Below are 16,128 nucleotides of genomic sequence, written 5' to 3' on the forward strand. Positions count from 1 at the left end.
GAGGCCACTTTCTCTTCATTATTCTTTTTGGGATTTTTGTTTTTGTCACTTTTGAATTCCCTAATATGATAAAGGGAACTCCATATAAGTTATCTCCCTCTTACTTCTCTCTCGAAAAGATAAAAAATGAGAGAGAACTTGGGAGACCTTGAGTGAAGAAGGTAGATTTCACGTCAGCTCCGACTGGCTACCGTCGCGTAAGTAGGTATAACAGTCTCCCGCGCCTAAGGTGACAAGATGAGAGCTTGCTCCTTGCTTTCCTGTGCTTCACACAATGCTATATAACAGAGGGTACACTCAGTTACATCTCACTGTGCGAAGCGACTTTATTTTCATTATTCTTTTTGAAATTTTTATTATATGATTAAGTGAAACATCTTTTGGACCTGAGCAGGACCTTAAAAAGTTCAAAGAAAGACAAAGGGAATGAACTCTCTGCTATGGCGGATGGATCTCTCTATAAGTTTTCCCCGTATTCCTTCTCCCCCGAAAGACAAAGAATGGGAGGGAACTTGGAGGACCTTGAGTGGAGAAGGTATACTCCACGTCAGCTCCGACTAGCTATTGCCGGGTAAGCAGGTATAGTAGCTTCCCGCGCCTAGAATAACAAGGTGGGAACTTGCTCCTTGCGCTGCTAGCCTGTGCCCTCGATCATGTAGGGGACTACGAGTGCTTTGGTTTTTTTCCTTTCATAAGCATTAACCGCTATTTAATACGATAAGGAAAATGCGAATCCCGAGTTTCAAAAATGCGAATGGATTGCCTTCTACCAGACCGCAAAGGTAGATTAACTTGATATAGAAAAATCGATCTTAAATATATTAACGCTACAATGTGACAAAGAAAGCGGTTAAGTTGAAACATCAAATTATTAACATTTAGAGTTACTTATGGAAGTTGTACGGATAGGGTTGTGATACATGTACTCATTTTATTGTGAAAACCTTACGAATTGGCATGGCAACCGATATATACCATGTTATGGATAGAAAAATTATCCAAAAAAGTCATAATCGTATTATACAGATGCCCATTTAGTTTTAACATTTTGACAATTTGCCAATGTAGTCTTGCAAGCCAATTTTGATTGGAAATTCATGACGTAGACGTCGCCATTCTATGTGGCAGCTGGCGCTGACGTGGACAATTTTTATAATTTTAAAATTTTTTTTTTAAAATTACATAATTTTTTTTTATAATTTTGTAATTTTCTTTTATTTTAATTTTTTCTTTTCTTGTTAAAAATTGTAAAAGTTGTTCACGTAGGAGGCCGGCTATGCCATGTAGAATGGCCGGTGGCACACCGGCATCCACGCCATCAATTTCTGGCCAAAATTGGCCAAAAGGAGTTCACTAGCAAATCGTCAAAAGATTTACAACTCAATCAGCATAATTTTTGACAAAAAAACCGGCAAAATTGAAAAATTTTAGGACTTAATTGATATCCATACAATAGGTTTTATGATTTTTTTTTTTGTAATTATCCCTGTTATGAACTATGCGTAGAGTCTCACAAAATTTGTGACCAGGAAAAGCAAAAGGGTCAACCAAGTGAGGATTAAAGGGGGGAGGTGCTTCAATGAATTGATAGAGAGCTTGATGTTGGGAGAGGAATGAACATAGAACAGTACAACTTTTATCCAAAATGTGATTTCCACTGCATCTGCTTGATGGCATGGCCTATGCCAAGTCAATCAGTAAAAGTATCTGGACAAGATGCGAGCCCACGTGCGTGCATGGACTTCTGTCTTTGTGATTCCAGAAGGGTCGAAGGCAGTCAAATGGGTGTCATCCACGGCGAATGTTGAGCGAGGGGACTGCATCGTAACAGGCTTTGACGCGCAGTCTAAAATTAGAGGGTGGTGGCCCACTAAACAAACCACCAACCCTATTTTGGACGTATCGGTTGCAGCAAAACACAGCCACAACAGTTAAGTTAGTTGCTCATATGTTTATTAGCTGGCTCGATGTTCTGTTGCCTTGATTCTTCCTTCATTCGTCAATACCCTCGACATGTTCTCTTGCTAATGTTCTCCATTGTAACATTGATTGCTTGGGGGAGTAGATAAGGGCAGTGTGAAGAGGGAGGCTCTGGAGATATAATGTGCAACAGAGAAGCATTTGCAGAGGAGAATTTGTAGGTTCTTGGGATATGGCGAGAAGGAACAGCAACATGGGAGAACGAAAGAGAGAGGAGACTATAGCAGTGGCCATAGACAAGGACAAGGCGAGCCAGTACGCCCTCAAATGGACGATCGATCACCTCCTCTCCCGCGGCCAAGCTTTGACTCTCCTCCACATCAAAACCAGAGCTTCCTCCATCCCCAATCCAAGTAGTGCCCCCAATTCATCTCTCTCTTTTTTGATCTCCTGCTTTTCCTTTGGTACGAATATGATGGAACGCACATGCAGTGGGTAGCCATGTCGCCATCTCCGATGTGAATGACGAAGTGGCGAGAACGCACAGGCAGCAGGGCGAGAACCATGCCAAGGAAATGTTCCTCCCCTTCCGTTGCTTTTGTACTCGAAAGGAAGTAAGTCGGAAACTCCTGGACCGTAGCGCTTGCATTTGTGGTTTGAGCTTTTTGCGAGCTAAAGCAATAGTATGGTGACATTAGATACAATGCAACGAAATCATTGCGGAGGACACAGACATTGCTAAGGGCATAGTGGACTTCGCCAATGCAACTCCCCTCGACATTTTGGTGCTTGGAGCTCCCTCTAAAAGTGGCCTCTTCAGGTTTCTCTCAATACAAGACTTCCCTATGAATTTTATCTCTTCCTCACCAGCACAAGACTGCAAGTTATCATACTTTTATTGTGTATACGATAGCATTTCAAATCAAAAGACCATGTTAAATGTATACTGATGTCTTTAAAACTATTTAAAGATCATCACTTCTAAGTTTTCATAATATGATTGAGTAATGTATTTTCGTCTGTGTGAATTTCAGGAAATATATCATCTGTATTTGCTACAATTTGTTTAGTTTTCTAATATTAGGGCCGTATTAAAATGAGAACATATCAATTTTTATACCTCAACTTTACATGCATATACCTACATAGGTGAATGTTAATTAAGACTAATGCATAGGGTGTGTCTATAATGTGTCGTTGAGGGTGCATATGCCAGATATCTAACCTTTGGAAGCTTACTTGATTGAAGATTCAAGACCTCAGATGTTCCCACCAGCGTGTGTAAAGCAGTGCCAGACTTTTGTACTGTGTATGTCATCTCCAAAGGAAAGATATCGTCTGTGAAGTCCGCCTCCAGTGCCCCACCATCCAAGCCATTACAACCTGCTAACATGTCCAACAATCCGAACAAGGGTCGTCCCATGCATAACCAAATACCAAAAGGTCCTTTCCATCAACACAATAAAACCACAATTCTGATCTTACCTTCCACAGTTACTAACCAAAACCATTTCTAATTCTTCTATTTGCAGCCGCTGAGAGGACTCCCGTCATACCTCGGAATCCTCAAAATGATTTTGATATCAAGTACGTTCTCTTCTAGCCATCTGACAAATTCATTGGCCTAATCCATGCTCAAGGCACCAATGCATTTCAAAATCAGGACGTATTTTTTAACGACATACAGTCCAAGGAAACAAATTTTTATTCACAGGGACACTAATTGCTCGTGAGAACAAGAGTCCATTACCCCTCTTATGGGCAGAAAAATCAGTGCTTTAATGGGGAAGACTAACTGATTGAGAACTGAAACAGGTCACCATTCACCAGAGGAAGAGCTTTGACCAATAAATCATTTGAGTTGTCCTCACCAGATAGCGACATATCCTACGTAAGCAGTGGGAGACCAAGCACCGATTGCATGTTTTCTTCCCTCTGCGATAACATGGAACCTGGCAGGCTTTCTTCCACCGGTTCGGACTTCAACGACAATGGCTTTGCCTCATCTTTCTCTGGGAACAAGTCTTTCGATATAACTTTGCAACCACTTGACTTCTCATCCTCTTCGCCGGAGGCCGGAAGAATGTCATTATCATCACAGAGCATGGTACTCTATGACCTCATCTACCAGGGACACGGTTTACCTACAAGTCATTTTCAAAACATAGAAAACATTGACTCAGTTATGCCTTGCATTACATACACAAGTCACTGCTCAATCAAGACCACTTCAATCTTTATTTACTCATGCCTACAAAGGAAATTGCTTTCATTGAATTTTTATTCTTGATATTCTGCTAAAGCAAAGCGAAGATTTTGCTATCCCCTACCACATCTTTTTATGAGTTGGGAAATTCATGATAGTTCAATAAAGGAGTCAACATGGTAGCATCTTGCTTATATCATGTCACCCCCAATGTCATGAATCATCTGAAAAGTTAGTGATGAAAGCAGGTACGCTCTCAAATAAGAGTTCAAGTCAAGGATTAATGCTGAATATCATATAGTGGTTTTCCTTCTAACAATGAATTAGAGTGACATTCACGATCTTCAGATCCTTAAGCTGCTTATTGGAACTAAGATTTCTGATTTATGTCCTACACTTCTTTTGTTCATCACTGATCACAAACAACAAAAGCGAATTATAGCAAATGCTTTTGAAATTGTAGGATGATGTGGAAGCAGAGATGAAAAGGCTCAGGCTAGAGCTTAAGCAAACAATTGACATGTATAGTACAGCATGCAAGGAAGCGCTCACAGCAAAACAAAAGGTAACCTACCAGCTAAACCTTGTCTAATTAAAGTGACATCGTATCTCAGATTCTTGGACCCGAGAAGCTCAACATTGATGCAATGCATGTAGACACAAATACGAGTGATGAGCCTCACAACTCTGCCTTAGCCTTTTCACGGCCAGGGTGTATATAAAATCTTCCTACACATTTATGCAAAATCGTGCAAGATATCCTATGAAAAGCACATCTCAGAGAGTCTGTTATCTGGAAAGCAGACACCAAACAAGCACTTGATCTCACAAGAAATGCAATGACACACAACATCCACAGCTCCAAAATGCAAATAGCAGCAAAATACTTGCTCTACTGTATATGTATACGCCACTATATCCATAAAGCTTATGCATAGATATAAGCATGTGGCATGTGCTCGCATAACCCATATAGACAGGAGCACAATGTGGTATTTAGATTTGAGAAAATGATGCTTTGCCTGCAAAAAAGTTTTAATGGCATTTTATCAGGCTAAGGAGCTTCATCGTTGGAAAATGGAAGAGGAACAACGGTTAGAAGAGGCACGACTAGCTGAGGAAGCTGCATTGGCTCTTGCAGAAAAGGAAAAAGCAAAGTGTATGGCAGCAATTCAAGCAGCTGAACAAGCTCAGAGAATTGCAGAGCGGGAAGCGCAAAAGAGAATTTATGCTGAAAAGAAAGCTCTCAAAGAAGCCGAGGAGAGAAAGAAGATTCTAAATTCAATGGCACAGAATGATATTAGGTACAGGAAATATACAATAGAGGAGATCGAAGCAGCTACTGAGGATTTCGTGGAGTCCCGTAAGATTGGGGAAGGAGGATATGGGCCAGTTTACAAGTGTTACTTAGATCATACACCAGTGGCCATTAAAGTTTTGCGTCCAGATGCGGCACAGGGACAAGCACAGTTTCAGCAAGAGGTTTGCAGCCCCATCTTGGCTTTTCATACTCGCAGCTAGAAACTCAGTCAAGTTTGATTGCCATAAATTGATATCTACATAGCAATATAGGGAGAACAGCCAAAGCACCTTATACAAGTTGGCAATCAGGATTTTAAAACTATGCAAGCGGTCAGCAGAGGTTCAACAAAACATAACTAATTAATGTTTGTTTCATGAAATTGCAAATTAAACAATCTCCTGCATACCTAAAATAATGTCTATAAGGATGACTATGTACCTAACTGATATATCTGAAATGTCTAGACTATAGAAAAGTTTCTCGACCAAAAAAAAAAAAAAAGACTAGAGAAAAGTTTGATTTGAATTCTGGCTCATCAAAGAGGACTAAAACCATCGACCAAAAAAAAAAAAAAAGAGGACTAAAACCAGATTTGGTTTCAAGTAATATATCATGATCTATTTCTCAAGTAATATATCATGATCTATTTCTCAAAGGCAAGGACTCAAGAATTATTCCTTATATGGGGAAATTTTTAAGGGAAAAGGCAAAAAAGAAATGGAATTCAACTGTACACATCAGTCTCTGATCCAACCATATATTCATGATCTCATAAAGAGGATAAATAGACATTAAAACTTCCAAACTGTCTGGGATTCCACTGTACATGACCACAAAAGTCATGAATCTTCTAATTCACTTCCTTAATGATGATGCAGGTTGAAGTACTAAGCTGCATTCGACATCCAAACATGGTTCTCCTCCTCGGCGCCTGCCCAGAATATGGTTGCTTGGTTTATGAGTATATGGCCAATGGAAGCTTGGATGACCGTCTCTTCCGACGAGGAAACACCCCAGTACTTCCATGGCAACATAGATTCAGAATAGCCGCAGAGATTGGCACTGGCCTACTTTTTCTCCACCAAACCAAGCCAGAACCACTCGTGCATCGTGACCTAAAACCTGGCAACATTTTGCTTGACCGTAACTACGTCAGCAAGATCAGTGATGTTGGCTTAGCCAGGCTTGTCCCTCCATCAGTAGCCAATGCAGTAACTCAATATCGCATGACATCAACAGCCGGGACTTTCTGTTACATAGATCCGGAATATCAACAAACTGGCATGCTTGGAATAAAATCTGATATTTACTCACTTGGGGTCTTGCTTCTTCAAATAATAACGGCAAAGCCCCCAATGGGTTTGACTCATCTTGTGGAACGGGCTATTGAGAAAGGGAACTTTGCAGAGATGCTTGATCCAGCAATTCCTGATTGGCCAGTTGAACAGGCATTATCATTCGCAAAGTTAGCTCTTAAGTGCGCAGAATTGAGAAGAAAGGACAGACCCGATCTAGGTACCGAAGTTTTACCTGAACTTAATAGACTGAGAGCACTGGCTGAGGATGTCATGCCCAGCATTGTGCAATCAAGCGGTTCAGGAGGGTCATCAAGCAGCAGTCATATTTCAAGCACAAGTCAGGTGAGAAGATGTACATTGTATTCATTCCGCTTACAACATGAGGTTTTAATTTTTGTTCAACCACAATTTCCCGAGTACCCATTCCATTCATTTTTTATTGAATGATGACTAAAGCTTGGACATTTTTATCATCCCAAATTTCCAAAGGATGTGCTGACAGAAACCCAGCTGCCACAGTCTGTATGTGAGAGCTCAAGTACATCATCCTTCCCAGGAAGAATAAGTATGTTCTCAGCAAAGTTTTACAATAACATTCCTTAATGTCATCCAGGAAACAAATCTGAACTGGATATTGTTTTATTTCATGATAGGAGACTGAGGTTTCTTGGAGTATGTCGAAACCAATGCAAGGGGTCAATTTGAAGACCGCCTAAATCATTTGAAGCTGGCTTGTCGGTAAAGTTGTAGTTGCACCAAATTTGTAGTACTCACAGTCTGAACATACCAGACTACATTCCCTGGCCTCTTACGGTGAGTTGTATTGACTAGAAAATACGTCTTGTCAGTCCTAAGTGTTAGAAAGCTGAAAACGCTTATCTATCCAAACACATTCATACAATGTAGAAAACAACAAGTAATTTCAAACTTAACATCTATGGTCGTCAATCGGGAGGTTCTCCAAATGCTCATCACAACAAAGTGAGATTGGCAACAAGATGCTTGCTTATTGCATAATTCCTATTAGAAGTGATAATACATAAGAGACAATGCCAACAAAGAACTTAATAAAATTTGTCCAAAATAAATACCTATGAGACAACGCCAACAAAGTACTTATTGCAGATATTCCTATTAGTATTAATCCTTGGGCAGGATTAGGAATTATCAAGAAATTTTACATCTATACAAAACAACCTCTCGATAACCTCAACCAATATCTACAAATCCTACACTCTCAGCAAACAAATGCCCAAATACTTAAGAGACAATGTCAACAAAGTACACATTTAGTATCATAGAACAAGATACCAAATATAATGTCTTGAAATTCTTTAAATTTTGTGGAACCATCACTAGTTCGTCATAAAACTTAAGTTGTTACAAAAAAATGTGGTTTGCAATCTTGATGCTCAAACACTCTCATAGGTTGGGCTTGGACCTAAACAGAAACAAGGGAATTTATATTTGGGAGATGATTAAGGACCGGGAGAGGTTCGAACACGTACCATGTAAACTTGTGGAACCTACTGCCCATTGATGTAAAAGCTTAAGCTGTTACATGATAACGTGGTTTGATGATTCAATGCTCTACTAATTCTTATGGATGCATCAAATATGAATCCTCTGTTGACTGATCTGCAACCTAAGTAAATACACATACATCTACGGACGTATATTTATCAACTAGATTAATAACGGTGGAAACCAAGGTGCATGTGCGGATATTTTATTCTTTTTCAACATTGATGAACTTAGAGACAGGCTTACTGAGTTGTGGATTGGGTAGAAAAATGAACCGGGTACAAATGAGAATTGAGAAGGCTACAAGATAGTATACGCATGCAGGCAAAACCTTGGGTGTGTGTGCGAGCGCGTGCCTGCGTGCATGCATGAGAGAGAGAGAGAGAGATCAGGCTGAATGATAGAAAATAGACTACGCAAATTACCATAGAAATGTCTGCACACTTAACTTCCACTATTCTGTATGTGTCAGGACCCCAAGGCATTGCCACTTTTGGCAATTCTTCCACTCTCTCCTCCATATATAAACTTGCTCCCCTTGCCAAATTTCTGCTTTGTAAAAGCATTTTGAACCATTGAGAAACTTGTTCTCTCAAAATTGTTCGTGCTCATCAACTCCAAAGTACAACCCACTCCCACCCATGGGGAGAATATAACGATGCAGAGCAGAGGAGTTGGTAAGAAAAATATGTACACCACATGGCATGGCTGCTTATGCAAGCTGCAACTCCATTCTATGAATGCAGTAGCATTTGACATTTGACATTGTTGCAGAAAGGAAAACCATTTTTATGGCCAGTAGCAAAAAAAAATGATCTCCTCCCAGACAACACCTCTTTCCCGATCCTCCGTGTAATGTAACTCATCAAAATAATCCATGCAACTTCCTTTAGTACCTCAGGTCCCCCATACAGATCATAACCAAGCAGCTGGCATTAGGTGCAACAGACATCTTTAAAAACTTGACTTAGCACCCCATACTTCTGGTTGCTCAAAGCTTTCAAGGTGATGAGTATATCACCCTCCATTCATCTCTCAAAGCCATTTCAATGACATATTCATCAACCATAGCTTTTAACAGCTGAAGTGTGTGCTTGTACTAAAACTGACTTGTTTCGCTCCAAACAAGCTATGAATCTTGCTGGAAAGGGTCAAGTTTGAATGGGCAGCTTCTAGTCATCTTGCCATTGTAAACAGGATTTGAGAGATCCCCGACACTGATTCATCTTTCTTTAAAGTATGACTACTTGGAACAGCAACCTCATCCATGCATGTCCCACCTGAATGATGCTGCTTCGAAGCAGATTTTCATTGACTTGCTGAAGATCCAGTATTGGAGTCAATAATTTCAGTAGAGTCTGGTTCTTTCTTTTTTCCCACAGCTTCCATTGTTTTACTTGCACACATCAAGCAAACCTACAACAAAATCCAAGTGCAAACAGTTTCAAAGAAGATATCATTGTCCTCTCTTCAGCAAAAAGAGTCGAGCAATTTAACAATTTCAGACTCTAGGGCGCTGCAAACTTTTTCTAAAGCAAAATAATACTGAAACCACTTTGAGAGTCACCATGATAAAACATCAATGATCAAACAATTAAACCCCACAAAATTTCTGAAAATACTTAAATTATTCAGAAAGAATCTGAAGGCAAAGGTATTAGCTTGCAGATATTTGAACAAATTTATAATCGCTTAGTTTGAAAAATGGCTAGAGAAGAATAACAATGCCATGCTCTTGCAAGAACACAATTTCTCACAATAAAAGCTAGCGATAGTTGCTTGCTCATAACAAGCTAGTTTATTTTTAAAGTTGGTCAAAACTAACTTAAATGCTAAGCAGGCCTCAACGGGAATATCAAGATCAATAGAGCTCATGACTAAGAGAGGCCCTGCTTGCAATTTAGTTAGGGTCTACGCCAGATGGCTCATCAGAGTGCATGCCTTAAATATAGAATGCCAGGCACTTCAATTAGAGGGGAAAATAAATGGGGCGAGATACATCTCACAGATTATAACACAGTGTGCATTGAAGTCTCCATACTTGTGTACTCTTCCTGTAATTTCTATGCCATTAGCAGTAGTGACAATTATTGAGGAAAAGGCCACTGTACTACAATGATTGTCAAGTTGGCATAATTAATGATTAGATTATCCATCAAAGAGCATTCCAAGATAGTATCGAGGCAACTGGAGGAACACCATACACTGCATATGTGCAAAAGGTTCAATTTTGAATTAGTCCCCAATGACTGCTCCCCTGGAATGACTACTCAGTCACTAATAACGATCTTCTTTTTTTAATGTTTTCTTTTTTCTTGTGGATATAGGCTAGTGCAGTACGTTCTTACACGTTCAGTGAATAGTAAGTCATATCTAGCTAAAGCAATATCACAGGAAGAAGCACCCCAACGAAATTATTAAGACCAGCAAAGTAGCCCCACTGGCTTGCATCAGTCGAGGGGGATCAGTTTGCAGGAATCCACAAGGGCAGCTAGAACTCCTGGGAAATCAATCTTAGTAGTTGTCGGAGGAGGCAGAATTGAGGAGTGAGGGCCGCGATATCCGTCAAAATTTTATCATGAGAAGGGTGCACAAGCCCATACGGGAAATATAGATTACCCATCTTACCTTCGACAAACATCAAATAATCAGTTAATAGTAGCCCAACTAAATAGATAAAAATCTTACTGACAGATCTTTCCCTACCTTGGCCATGGTCAAAGACCCAAGAAGACAAGGTTTCCACTACCAGCGCCATGTTGTAAACACTAATTATGAGCTCTAGTGGTGGAACTTGAATCAGAAACTAGAATGTAGCATTCCTCAGTCATGCAAACTTGAGAAGTAGATTAAAGATAGAAAAAGGTAGAATTCTTGTACAGCTAGTTAGTAATTCCAAAAGATCTGGTTCCGATCCGTCCTGTATTGTTTTCGGAGATACGTGGTGACGACTTTCCGGTATGTCCAAGGACTTCTGTTCCTCCGAAACTCCAAAAACGCCTCCGAAGTTGAATGGAAATTGCCTTTGCCAAAAGCTTGAAATACAAATGAGTCTGTCAACACCTCAGGAGCATCGTCCAGGTTCATCTTGTCTAACACAAACCTCAGATTTCTCCCAAGCCTCCTATCCAAGTAGGAATCAACAACACAACCGTAAGTGACGAGGTCGGGAACAATGCCGGTGCGCTTCATGTGCTCGAGGCTGAGATGAAGATCCCAGAACATGGACATCCTCGAAAAGGCGAGGAGGCGGATGTTAAAGGTGGTGACATCGGGACAGAACCCGGCACGAACCATGTTCAAGAACTCCCTCTGCAAGCTCTTCATCTTAAAATTGGCAGCATAAGAGAGCAACAACAGGTTCCACAAAAGATTGCCGAGGTCTTTCCGACCGAGACCCACGTCCCTCAAGAACTGTCCTAACCTGTAGAGCTTGCGATCCCTAACGTAAGCAAGAGCCACGGCCCTGATCCCTACTTGGCTGGGGAGATGCCGAGAGCGCTTGAGCCAGGAATAAGCATTCTCCATGTCGTCCAACGAAGCGAAACTGCTGTAATATCGGAGGAAGGTATCGCCGGTGGCGGAATCAATTGGGAAGCCCCGGGACAGCATGAGGCTCAAGGTGTGCTCCATCAAGCGAAGCTGGGCATGGTCGGCGAAGCAAGAGATGGCGACGGAGTGAGCCTGCCGGAGCAAGCCAGGCGGAACCGCCGCCGAAGAGAGGCGGTCCAGAATCCGGAGGACAAGGTCGAAGCGGCGGGCGTCGCCGCAGGCAGAGATCAGGAGGGAGAGCAGGGGAAGGTCGGGGACGAAAGAAGGGTCGGACAAGAGGCGGAGCCAAAGGGGCCACGCCCGATGTAGGAGGCCGTCGCCTGCGTAGCGGAGCAACAGGGCGGAGGACGGCGAGCGATGAGCGGGGCGAGGCGGAGCTGCGAGAGCGACGAAGCGTGGCGGGATCGGTTTCGCAGCGCCAAAAGCGAGCCAAGAAGTTGAAGGAGGAGGAGGAGGAGGAGGAGGTGGGAAGCGGGAGGTGTGCTGGAGCTGAATGACGAAGTGGGAAGCAGAGCAGCGAGTGTTCATGGTATCACGGAAGAAGATGAGGATGACCCAGAAACGAAAGGAAAGAAATTGGGAGCTATACCAAAGCGAGGGAAGCTCCTCTGCATTCCTCCATCATCGCTCTGCAATGTCTCTGTATCATCATCTCTGTTTCTGTTTCTGTTTCTGTTTCCTGTGGCTCACTCTCTCTCTCTCTCTCTCCCTTACTCTCTGACTACTACTAGTAGTCTAGTAGTACTCCTACTTTAGGCTGATTTTCAAAAGTCAAGATTTTGGAATTTCAGCCTCCTTTTAATAAATTTTCTTAATTTGTCTCATCCAATCAATCATCGCCGTCATCTTATATTGATCCAATTTAAGTAATCACGAGATAGTATAAAAATCCTCTTTGACAAATAATTTTCACATCTCGTGGCATTTTTTCGAAGGGGAGATAAGTCTGTGCTTTTCCTACTAATGTAGCAAATAAATGTGTTTTTTTTTATTATTGATTATTACATAAACGTATGACTACATTCTAAACTAGAACGGTTAACCGAGACGAATAAATCACATATTTTCATTCTTTCCTCGTGCCTTCATGAGTTTGAGTGGGTAATTCGACACGTAATCTCAAGCGAAGTCGAAACCGAGTCAAATTACTCGTGGGTACCTTGGGCTCACCTTACGATGAGCCGACTTTCGGTTCAAGCTACTTGAATACCTTATTGAGTCGAGCTCATGCTCGTTTATATTCAATTCGACAGCCTCGTGAGCCTAATCAAGCATATATTATCTTTTTTATTTAATATTTGATAGTTATAAAAGTAGAAATATTCGAGCTTTCAAAGTCAAATTGTTTGTGATTAAGCCGAGTTGAATTCGAGGCGATTTTGTATACAAGTTGGGAGAGACATAGAGAGAGAGGAACTTGTCCATCATGCTTGAGTGGAGTTTCGGACATCGAATGTGCAAGTTGAATCAAGCTCGAGCTTGGCACTACATTATCATGGCTCGATGGATCCCGGATCGAAATCGATAGATGCGGCGTCAACCAGTTTGGATGATAAATATATAGAAACCACCATACTAGTCAAACCAACTATTGAGCTGGCCACTCATTTGTTCATGCCAGGCCTCCTTTGTTTCCCAGCAAAAAGCTGAATTAAAACTTTGACGTGATCCACGGAAGATTGGAGGCACCAAAAACTGCAAGTTGAGGATGTCCAAAGGAGAAGGTGAAGTGAAGGAACGAATTGCATCACCCACCAACCAACCTACCAAACCCTCCTTTGACCTATGGAAAAACCTGAGGCTTCCTACCTTGATTGCAAGCATAGCCCATGGATTGCCTGTCCAAAACCATTTGACACCATCTCAATATATACCCAATTTTCCCTCCTCTCTCCCTCCCAAGTCCAAAACTTTAAACTTTCTCTCTATCCATCTATCTCGGTGAACATGGCTCGTTTTACCCCTCTCATTTATGCAGCTCTCCTTGGATCAGCACTCGTTACTTTCGCCAACTTTCTGACATCCCTTCTGTCCATTCAACCGCCTTTCTCGTCCTCCTCCCTTTATGTCTCCCTTCCCGTCATCACTTACTTGCTCTACGCCATTTTCGACCGTGGCGCCGGCTTGCCCCCGGGCCCCCTGGCCATCCCGATTTTCGGGAACTGGCTCCAAGTGGGCAATGACCTCACTCACCGCCTTCTGGCCTCCATGTCCAAGACTTACGGCCCTGTTTTCCTGCTTAAACTCGGCGTGAAGAACCTGGTTGTGGTGTCCGACCCCGAGCTGACCACGCACGTCCTCCATACCCAAGGCGTCGAATTTGGATCCCGCCCTAGGAATGTCGTGTTCGACATTTTCACGGGCAATGGGCAAGACATGGTGTTCACAGTCTACGGCGAGCATTGGCGCAAGATGCGTCGCATCATGACGCTCCCGTTCTTTACCAACAAGGTGGTGCACACTTACAGTGATATGTGGGAACAAGAAATGGACCTGGTTGTCAGCGACCTGGCCAAAGATGAGCGAGTGAGAAGCGAAGGGATGGTTATCAGGAGGCGTTTGCAGTTGATGCTCTACAACATCATGTATCGAATGATGTTCGACTGCAAGTTTGAGTCCATACAGGACCCGTTGTTCATTGAAGCCACTAAGTTCAACTCCGAAAGGAGCCGCTTGGCTCAAAGTTTTGACTACAATTACGGGGATTTCATTCCCTTGCTCAGGCCACTCTTGACAGGTTACTTGAACAAGTGCAGGGACTTGCAGCGCAGGCGCCTCGCATTTTTTAACAACTACTATGTCGAGAGAAGAAGGTTCGTCATCAATTCTTAGTTTTCGTGTCAAATACTTCGTGTGAATTCGATCGTCTATTATTTAAATGACCTAAAAGTTAATGTTCTTTGGTCTTAATTATCAGGAAAATCATGGCTGCGAACGGGGACAAGCACCAGATAAGTTGCGCCATAGACTACATCATAGACGCGCAAATGAATGGCGAAATCAGCGAAGCCAATGTGCTCTACATCGTGGAGAACATAAATGTGGCAGCCATAGAAACAACTCTGTGGTCCATGGAATGGGCCATAGCCGAGCTGGTCAATCATCCGACCGTCCAACGCAAAATCAGGGAGGAGATCTCAGCCGTCCTGAAAGGGGAACCGGTCACAGAATCGAACCTGCAGGAGTTACCCTATCTGCAAGCAACAGTGAAGGAAACACTGAGGCTGCACACACCCATACCTCTATTGGTGCCTCACATGAACCTGGAAGAAGCCAAGCTAGGCGGCTACACCATCCCCAGAGAGTCAAAGGTGGTGGTGAATGCGTGGTGGTTGGCCAACAACCCTGAATGGTGGAAGGACCCAGAAAACTTCAGGCCGGAGAGGTTCCTGGAAGAGGAAAGTGGGACAGATGCAGTGGCGGGCGGGAAGGTGGATTTCAGGTACTTGCCATTTGGGGTGGGGAGGAGGAGCTGTCCAGGCATCATCCTCGCCCTTCCGATATTGGGGCTTGTCGTCGCAAAGTTGGTGTCCAACTTCGAGATGAAAGTCCCGCCGGGAATGGACAAGCTCGACATGAGCGAGAAAGGAGGACAATTCAGTTTGCATATCGCCAACCATTCTACTGTTGTCTTCGAGCCCGTCGCTCCAGTGAAGATTTGATTTCATCACATTAAACCAAAATGGCAGGAACTTTGAACACCTTTTTTGGAACTTTGAACTAAAATCAACCCTTTCTTTCTTCTTTGTAATATAGGTTTTTCGAGTCTCTATGCTGACACTATAAAGCGAGTGAATTTGTGATATGTTTAATTTAAGCACGTAATAATAACAATGTGTCTCGTGTTCTCCTTAATGTAGGATTCCTCTTCCGTTTCCCTTTGGTATATATAGACGGACAGAGATCATTGTGCGCCGTTTTAGGAGTCCGCGTAGAATCCAAGGGACTTGTCAATTTATGATTGACCTCGTCCACGACTAACATGTTATACTGCACATTTGTAATCTGAAGATACAATTTTCCTTCTTAGTTAGCTATTAAAACGTAAACCAGAATCAGGACCCCCCACTAAAAAACATAAACCAGCGACTATGAAATGAAAAAAGAGGACGGATTGGGAGAGGAAAAAGATATATTATATGATCAGTAGACCGTATAAATCAAGCTCATTTCAACCGTTAATTAGGGGGGCCTAGATGGTCGAGATGATATTGGTTCACATGAGAGCAAGTAAATAACTTCTCAGGAGAGAGAGCCTCTTTGCAACAGACGGGATAATGTGCGATAGTCATCACTGCTGAAGGCCGAACACCTGCCCAGCAATA

General features: G+C 42.3%; 3 protein-coding genes across 11 annotated transcripts; 2 read left to right on the forward strand and 1 right to left on the reverse strand.

The window, feature by feature from the left end:
* Nucleotides 1-1,532: 1,532 nt before the first annotated feature.
* Nucleotides 1,533-7,443, forward strand: LOC115677295 (U-box domain-containing protein 35). Its single transcript, XM_056321022.1, has 10 exons — nt 1,533-2,333; nt 2,413-2,534; nt 2,619-2,740; nt 3,170-3,363; nt 3,453-3,507; nt 3,736-4,027; nt 4,590-4,691; nt 5,180-5,608; nt 6,308-7,069; nt 7,381-7,443. Exons 1-10 carry the CDS (start codon nt 2,153-2,155, stop codon nt 7,441-7,443), a joined length of 2,322 nt encoding a protein of 773 aa, XP_056176997.1. The 5' UTR covers nt 1,533-2,152.
* On the reverse strand, nt 6,050-12,516 carry LOC115677320 (pentatricopeptide repeat-containing protein At3g42630). 9 transcript variants are annotated; one of them, XM_030600460.2, is made up of 3 exons: nt 10,958-12,516; nt 6,960-9,667; nt 6,050-6,857 (listed from the first exon to the last, which is right to left on the reverse strand). In XM_030600460.2, exon 1 carries the CDS (start codon nt 12,329-12,331, stop codon nt 11,138-11,140), a length of 1,194 nt encoding a protein of 397 aa, XP_030456320.2. In that variant the 5' UTR covers nt 12,332-12,516; the 3' UTR covers nt 6,050-6,857; nt 6,960-9,667; nt 10,958-11,137. The 9 variants fall into 9 exon arrangements, with proteins under 9 accessions (XP_030456320.2, XP_030456317.2, XP_030456316.2 ...); XM_030600457.2 differs by having other exon boundaries at nt 6,960-10,874; XM_030600456.2 differs by having other exon boundaries at nt 6,960-10,879.
* A 1,197-nt stretch (nt 12,517-13,713) lies between these two features.
* LOC115677319 (cytochrome P450 CYP73A100-like) lies at nt 13,714-15,486 on the forward strand. The gene is made up of 2 exons (XM_030600455.2): nt 13,714-14,616; nt 14,721-15,486. Exons 1-2 carry the CDS (start codon nt 13,751-13,753, stop codon nt 15,463-15,465), a joined length of 1,611 nt encoding a protein of 536 aa, XP_030456315.2. The 5' UTR covers nt 13,714-13,750; the 3' UTR covers nt 15,466-15,486.
* The last annotated feature ends 642 nt before the right edge of the window (nt 15,487-16,128 follow it).

This window comes from Syzygium oleosum, unplaced genomic scaffold (genome assembly GCF_021117445.2).
Source record: "Syzygium oleosum isolate NSW1041296 unplaced genomic scaffold, Sole_v2.1 Sole_v2.21, whole genome shotgun sequence".
In the NCBI taxonomy this organism is placed as follows: domain Eukaryota; kingdom Viridiplantae; phylum Streptophyta; class Magnoliopsida; order Myrtales; family Myrtaceae; genus Syzygium; species Syzygium oleosum.

Bases quoted from the DNA above. Each gene is read 5' to 3' on its own strand.
- LOC115677295 (XM_056321022.1), top strand. From the start codon at position 2,153: ATGGCGAGAAGGAACAGCAACATGGGAGAACGAAAGAGAGAGGAGACT. The intron at 2,741-3,169 runs GTTTCTCTCAAT...ACTTGATTGAAG, and splicing joins TCTAAAAGTGGCCTCTTCAG to ATTCAAGACCTCAGATGTTC. The intron at 3,508-3,735 runs GTACGTTCTCTT...GAACTGAAACAG, and splicing joins CAAAATGATTTTGATATCAA to GTCACCATTCACCAGAGGAA.
- LOC115677320 (XM_030600460.2), bottom strand. From the start codon at position 12,331: ATGAACACTCGCTGCTCTGCTTCCCACTTCGTCATTCAGCTCCAGCAC.
- LOC115677319 (XM_030600455.2), top strand. From the start codon at position 13,751: ATGGCTCGTTTTACCCCTCTCATTTATGCAGCTCTCCTTGGATCAGCA. The intron at 14,617-14,720 runs GTTCGTCATCAA...CTTAATTATCAG, and splicing joins TACTATGTCGAGAGAAGAAG to GAAAATCATGGCTGCGAACG.